Raw genomic sequence first — 7,770 nt, 5'->3', positions numbered from 1 at the left:
AAAAAAAAGAAAGAAAGAAAGGAAATGGCAACCCACTCCAGTACTCTTGCCTGGAAAATCCCATGGACGGAGAAGCCTGCAGGCTACAGTCCATGGGGTCGCGAAGAGTCGGACACGACCTTCGTGTGTGAAATACACGAATTCAATAGTGAAATTAAACTTTCACTATTGAAAGAAAGGAGTCGAGAAAGCAAACTCGAAAGTGGAAAACTTTGTACTTAGCCAACACCCTGGGTAAGGGAAAGTGGCATCTACGAAAATACGAAACCCCAGCCAGACAACGGAGGTCGTGGCTCAGGAGCAAGGTTTCCAGGGCGCACGCGCAGAATCTCACCTGGCGCCCCCATCCTTCTTTCTTCCCCCGGACAATGTTATCGCGAGTCTTGGGATCAACTTGTGGTGATTGCGGAGGCAAAGTTATCGCGAGAAGTAATTGGTTGCTATAGTTGCGAAAAACGCTTCTGCGGCTGTTCGGTAAGACTGATAGTACTCCTTAGAAAATCATCTCTTTTCGGGCTCACCACTCCATCCCTGTGGCCACACCGCGTTACCTTAGACTCTTCTCCTTCAGCTTAACCCACAGGCCGCATCTCTGCACGATTTTACTCGCATACAGACCTGAAAGCTGTCGACCCCGCTAAGCCCCCGACTCTCCCGCCAGGCCCAGGCCTCCCACTCAAAGCCAGACTCAGAACCCACTAACCGGTTTGCGCCGAGATTCCCCCACAAGATAAGCGCACACTGGACTTCTGTCCCCAGACCACCGCCAGTAACATCATCTTTCATGTAAACTGTTCCTTTTTCGTTGCTTTTTTTAGCGATTTAAAAATTGTTTTATTATATTAAAATTTTAAAGATTGTAGTATAGTTGATTTACTGTAGTGCATCTAACCTATTTCTAATCTGACTTCCCCTCCTGAAACTTCTGAGCAGATAACAAGAAACGCGTACCTTGTCAGTGGCAACAGGAGCCCCCACCTGACTGCCTTGACTATAACTTTTAGCTGGCCAGATTTCTTGCACTCATTTAACAAATATGCTGCTAATGACTCTTGCCGACAAGGCATGATGCCAGGCACTCAGGGGCTGCAGAAATGTGTGACAGATTACTTGTCTTTAAATGAGTAATTGAGCATTCAATAGCACTCAAGTAGTGCCTGTCAATAACACCTTTTGTGCAGTGCTTCATTGATTAAGCAGTTTTACTATTTTAGTGGATATTCATAACAAATGTGTAACAGAGCAGGTTATATTATCTGTTTTACAGAAGGTGACACTGAGGCCCAGAAAAGTTAGGCATTTCTCCAGGATCAGGCTAGTGAAGGCCTAATTCGTGTACTGCTATTGAAAAAGAAAAAAGGAAACTTATGTACAAGATCATTTCAAATATAAACTTGGTAAGAAAGTTGTCAGGGCCACTTAGGCCCTAAGTCAGCCTGGAGACAAAACTGTTTCACAAGTGATCTGAGACTTGTAGGTAACGGAAAATGAGCGAGTTGTTAGAAAGAGGCAGAATACTTACAAAGCTTGGGGACAGAAATATCTCTCTTTTTTTGGTACCACCAGCCTAGACACACTTAACAAAGTATATCCTATGAAAATGTTGGAATTGCATTAAGTTCCATTTTTAATTGAGTCAGAAAATATGACCTCTTTTTTTCCTTAACAGCTATCCAATTTATTTTTGAAATTGTGTCCTTGAAAATATCTTTGACTAAATAAGACATAATGTCAGAACTTTTTTCAGTGGGCTAACATTCTGTATGCTTGCTACTTTCTTGTTATCAAAAGATGTTTTTCTAAAACTGAGAGATTAAATAACCCTTGAGGGGAGTCTTGCACATCAGAAAAAAAAAAAGAAAAAAGCTACCAAAACCACTATGAAGGATGTGGGGGATGGGAGGTGGGGTGATGGCTTTCCTACCCTCTTTGCCTTGTCATAATTTGTTCTTAATGGGTAGTTACATGTATAAGGACAATTTTTTAGCACTAACCAGCAGAGTCATCCTTGTGACTAGCTCCCTAAAGCACTGCCTGTCTGGCACCAATGATTGGAAAGGGGCAAAGCAGTACCGGAGTAAGGCATTTCCCTAGGTTTTCCCCTTGTATTGGTTATGCTGTACTGTGGATAGTCGTGCAGCTGTGGCGTATAAGGGAACAGGTTCACTTATTATGTTCACAGAGCTCAGAGAAGACCAGAGAGACTTTGCCCAGGTGCTGATATGGAGCAGGTGTCATCAACAGGCAGACCTGTGCAGATCACTGTGACAGAGGGATATGACTTGGTAAAGTTATTTTCGGGAATCCTGGAAGTCCCTAGTTTATTCGTTCTTCTTGAAAGTACTTTTGTCTTCAGTCTCTTGTCTCCCTGTCAGTCATCCTATTGTGGCTTGGGGAAGAATATGTTGGGAACATTAGCAGGAGGAATGGAGTTCTGCATATTTCTGTCCCACCAGATCCCTTGGCTTTACATAGTAATGGCACTTCCTTCTCAGTGTTCCTTATTGTCAGTCTATAATCTGCAAGTCATGTCAGTGTGCATAAAATACCTGGCAATTTAAATACTAAACTTAATGAGGGTAAAACAGCTGGTTTTCATTTTCCTAAACAGCAGTTCCTTTCTCCTGAAAAGGATCTGAATTCTTCCAGAGCTTCTCTTGTAATTAATTTCATTCGATGAAACTACAGTATAAGTATTAAACTTTAAAAGAATAATGAAATGTCAAAATATTCATTCAGTACTATGAAGTCAAACAGCTTATTCCAAAACAGGATATAATAAATGATCTCTACTTTATTTTAAAGGTATATATAAATGTGTGTATATATATCTACGTAACAGCAAAACACTAGAAAATATATTATTACAGGTAATTAGTTTTTCTATGTGCTTTCCTCACTTTTTCAAAACTTCCACTCCAATTAAAAATGAAATCATAAAAAATTTCCACAGTGTGCTTTTATAGTCATATAAACACAATAACTTATTTTTCAAAACTTCCAACTTAATGGCCTTTAAATAGAATATTGCATTTAGCTACAGCTGTATTTGTTTAATGACTTTCTGCTGCTGCTGCTGCTAAGTCGTTTCAGTCGTGTCCGACTCTGTGTGACCCCATAGACGGCAGCCCACCAGGCTCCCCGGTCCCTGGGATTCTCCAGGCAAGAACACTGGAGTGGGTTGCCATTTCCTTCTCCAATGCGTGAAAGTGAAAAGTGAAAGTGAAGTCGCTCAGTCCTGTCTGACTCTTCACAACCCCATGGACTGCAGCCCATCAGGCTCCTCCATCCATGGGATTTTCCAAGCAAGAGTACTGGAGTGGGTTGCCATGACTTTCTACTTCCTCCATTTGTATTCGTGGTATAGCTTGTTAGAAAAATGTTTAAAATGTGTCAGTTTAAGTCACAATGGGTTGCCAGACGTGGGAAAATTTTCTATTTGAATATAATTGTGAAGTATGTTTCTGTCAACAGAAAGGTTTTAAAGGAGATACTTCAGTTACCTTTATTCGTGCAGAATTCAATCAAGTGGTTCTGGGAGACTCTGCAAAAATTACTGTTTCTCCAGAAGGAACTGCAAAATACAACTTCACTTGCAGCTTTGAGTTCAATCCTGAAGGAGGAGGAATCGCTTTAGATGACCTCGCCCACAAACCTGTGTTCTGTAAGTCCTTGTGATTCTAGATACATTAATTATGTGAGTGATCAGGGTATTCTGAGGTATTTAGTAGCTCTTGTTGGGACAGATGAACACATCTTAACCTTTTTAATCTAGGAATAACACAGAATAATTTGAGTCTTACCTGGTTCTGGCAGTTGTCACTATGACCTGCTAATTTTAATCAGTTTGTATCAAAGACCTTTTGACATGTAACTGGACTTTTTAAAATGACTTAAAACTTTTTTCCAGATTGGCTTTATTCTTTCCAGCGGGTGGTAATAAAACACATATATGATAAAAAAAAAAAAAAAAAAGAGAATTTATACAATTTTGAAGAAACAGTAAGCAATAACATAGAAAGAAGTAAACATACTCTTTTATGAAAAAAAAGAACCCCAAATTTGAAAGCAAGACCAGTGATATATAGATAATTTGATCTATACATGTGTACAACTCATTTTAATTTCCCTAAAAATATTATTTAAGAACTATTTAGTAACTAATAAATTCTGTTAACAGTCAAACAAGAATGAAGATAATCCTCAAGTAAGTCCGTGGGCATAAATGAATAGACATATAATTGGACTTTGCCTCATTGGTCTCCTAAGCTGGTTTGGAAGCTTTTCCTTTGTATTCTTATATTTAGGGCTGTCAGATTTAGGGGGAAAAAAAAAAAAAAAAAAAAACAAAGCAAAAAACTATTTGAGACATATTTACACTAAAAAATTATTTGTTCTTTATCTGAAATGCATATTTAATTGGGCATGTGGCAACCCTGTCTATACTTCTGTATATTCACCATACTGTAGAATGGTGTAGAATTCACCATACTGCAGTTTTTAACTATCTTCCTTTTTAGAGGAGACACTTTTTCAAATCAGACTGTATCTTATTTCAGAATTTCTAGCACCTAGAAATATCTGGGATATAAAAGGGCTCAAAAATATTTGTTGCAAGAATGAATGGATAAATAAATGGATAGTTTCTATATTCACACTTTTACAGTTTCTAGCTACATAATATTATCTCTGAAACACTTTGTCCCTAAACCTATGCTGCTAAGTCACTTCAGTCGTATCCGACTCTATGTGACCCCATGGACAGGCAGCCCACCAGGCTCCCCTGTCCCTGGGATTCTCCAGGCAAGAACACTGGAGTGGCTTGCCATTTCCTTCTCCAATGTGTGAAAGTGAAAAGTGAAAGTATCCGACTCTTAGCGACCCCATGGACTGCAGCCCACCAGGCTCCTCCGTCCGTGGGATTTTCCAGGCAAGATTGCCGTACTGGAGTGGAAGTCTTTTTTTGTTTTATTTTGTTTTAACCCATATCCTTTTTTTTGATAGGGTGATTTTAAATTTTTTATTTTATTTCTTTATTTTTATTGAAGTACAGTTGATTTATAATGTTGTGCTTGTAAGGTAAGGGAGTTAGAGAAGGCGAGGTTCAGAAAAAAAGGAGACTGGCACTTTACAGGAACAGATCACCTTTAACGAGGCGAGAGGGGGCAGCAGTCAGATCAGCGAGCTGCTGCACTAACCTAAGAAATGAGTAAGTGTAAATAGGCATGTATGTGGAAAGTTACGGTCTTAAGGGGGCCTGTTCTTCTCCAAGATTGTTCAGAGTAGTTATCTCTTAAATGCCTGGGGCAAGGAATTTTGGAGATTGGCCAGGGGCTGGACTAGCTAGGAGCTGGGTGAAATCGACCTTAATGTCCATTTTTTCCTTCCCTTGAGAGTTCTTTGTTTTGCATAGAATGGTGGGGAGGACCAGAAGGGGAGTGTTAGCTCCAGGCTATTTTGAGCCATGTAACTTTCCTTCAGTGCTAATTTCTACTATACAACAAAGTGACTCAGTTATACACATATATGCATTCTTTTTTAATATTCTTTTCCATTCTGGTTTATCCCAGGAGATTAGATATATTCCCTGTGCTGTACAGTAGGACCTTGTGGTTTATCCATTCTAAACTTGATAGATTGACTTATTAACCTCAAAATCCCAGTCTATCCCTCTCCCTCACCCACTTTGCCTTGGCAACCACAAGTCTGTGGTCTGTGTCTGTGAGTCTGTTTCTGTTTTATGGATAGGTTTGTGTGTGCCATATTTTATTTATTTATTTTTGTTTTGTTTTGTCTTTTTTATTATTAACATTAGTAGCCTTGAGATATGTTTAAATTAGAATTGTCATTTTGAATGTTCACATAAAGATATACTATAATTTGACTTATGAGGACTTTTTTAATTTAAAAAGTTTTTATTGGAATATAGTTGATTTACAGTGCTGTGTTAGTTACTGCCATACAGCAAAGAGTCAGTTACACATACATATATATCCACTTTTTTGTGCCATATTTTAGTTTCCATGTATAAGTGATATCATATGGTATTTGTCTTTCTTTTTCTGACTTACTTCACTTAGTATGGTAATCTCTGGTTGCATCCATGTTGCTGAAAATGGCCTTATTTCAATCTTCATTATGAATGTCTGATATTCTGTTATGTGTGTGTGTGTGTGTGTGTATGTATGTATCCTCCTTATCCATTCATCTGTCAGTGGACATTTAAGTTGTGTCCCTGTCTTGGCTATTGTGAATAGTGCTACTTTGAACGGGAGTACATGTGTCTTTTTTGAATTTTTTGAATTATGTATCTTTTGAATTATAAATTATAGATGGATAAAATGTGTGTACAAAATTAAATTATGTACCATAATTAAAGTATGTACCATAATTAAATAAACAGAATAGTGAAGCCTATCTAAGTATTTTGCTAATGCAGAAGCCACAGAAGGAAAACAAAATACATTTTACATAAGCAACTATAAGATATCACAAACTGAGATACAATTTGCAGTTCTGTTCTGTACTTTCCCTTTAAGGAGCTCCTATATACCAATTAAAAAAACACCTAGAACCTAATAGATAAGTCCACAAAGCATATGAAAGAGATCTGAAAATTTCACAGATAAACATAACTTACGGTTAAACATATGGAAAATGTTCAATCTCATTTAATACGAGAAATAAAATTAAGCAGAGATTCCATTTTCACAATTAGCAAGATCACAGAGTTTAATAATGTAACATTTAGGCAAGTATGTTACCAAATTGTATTAACTTTGCCAAAAATGCTGACAGAGGAACCTAAATTTAGAGGAAACAAGGATTGAGAAATAAATACAATGAGAAAGAAAAAAGATGAATCCAGAAGGTGAGATATTCTCTATAACTGTCCTGATGTCTTCAAGAAAGCAGTGCCATATTAAAATAACATATGTGGGAGGAGGGACGGTTGTAAATGAAAAGAACATGAAGAAACATGACAGCCAATTGCAACATGTGGCCTTTGAGACAAACCAGCTACAGAATAAATTTTGGGGCAGTTAAGAAATGTTAGATGTAGACTGGGCATTAGATGCATTAAGGCATTATATTTAATGCTGTTACACGTATTTACTAGATGCAATAGAGGTGTTGCGGTTATGTAGGAAAGTATCATATTTTGGATTTGTATACTTTAATATTTGGGAGTAAAATGTAAAGATGTCTGTAACTTCCTTGGAAGTATTTCCACAAACATGAAGCAAATATATGCTAACTGTTGTTAAACCTCCGTGATGGTTATAGGGATATTCATTATACTGTGTGTGTGTGTTAGTTGCGTCCAACTCTTTGACCCCATGGACTGTAGCCTACCAGGCTCCTCTGTCCATGGGGTTTTCCAGGTAAGAATACTGGAGTGGGTTGCCGTTTCCTTCTCCAGGGGATCTTCCCAACCAAGGGATTGAACCTGGGTCTCCTGCATTGCAGGCAGATTCTTTACCATCTATGCTATTCATTTTTACATATTTGAAATTTTTCGTAGTAAATATTGACACATAGAAGGAATGATGCTGCAGTGAAAAAACTGGTACATACCTTGTATGCTCTATAAATTACTCCAAGGTGTGCTAAGGCCTGTGCTAGGCAATATGGGAAGATCTGGAACAGTGTTTTTCAAACTACAGATGGTGATTTTTAGTCTTTCTGAAAATTGATTGAGGGAGTCATGACCAGTAATTTCTTATACATGAAACATAATAGAAAATACCTAAGGATTTTGAGCTAGTA

The 7,770-nt window shown here is 37.9% G+C and overlaps 1 protein-coding gene across 2 annotated transcripts in view; it reads left to right on the top strand.

Moving 5' to 3' along the window:
- The first annotated feature begins 26 nt into the window (after positions 1–26).
- Positions 27–7,770, top strand: part of CFAP70 (cilia and flagella associated protein 70) — an 82,259-nt gene continuing 74,515 nt past the window's right edge. Inside the window, exons 1-3 of one of the 2 annotated variants that reach the window (XM_019953771.2) lie at positions 27–474; positions 2,183–2,285; positions 3,475–3,664. In XM_019953771.2, coding sequence (XP_019809330.2) covers positions 2,223–2,285; positions 3,475–3,664 — 253 coding nt within the window. In that variant the 5' untranslated portion in view covers positions 27–474; positions 2,183–2,222. Of the gene's footprint in view, positions 475–500; positions 787–2,182; positions 2,286–3,474; positions 3,665–7,770 lie in introns of those variants that run through there. The other variant, XM_070781927.1, reaches the window with a different exon arrangement.

The sequence above is a fragment of the Bos indicus genome, chromosome 28, assembly GCF_029378745.1.
Source record: "Bos indicus isolate NIAB-ARS_2022 breed Sahiwal x Tharparkar chromosome 28, NIAB-ARS_B.indTharparkar_mat_pri_1.0, whole genome shotgun sequence".
Taxonomy (NCBI): domain Eukaryota; kingdom Metazoa; phylum Chordata; class Mammalia; order Artiodactyla; family Bovidae; genus Bos; species Bos indicus.
The sequence above is the reverse complement of the archived record's forward strand: the minus strand, read 5'-3'. Positions and strand labels throughout refer to the sequence as shown.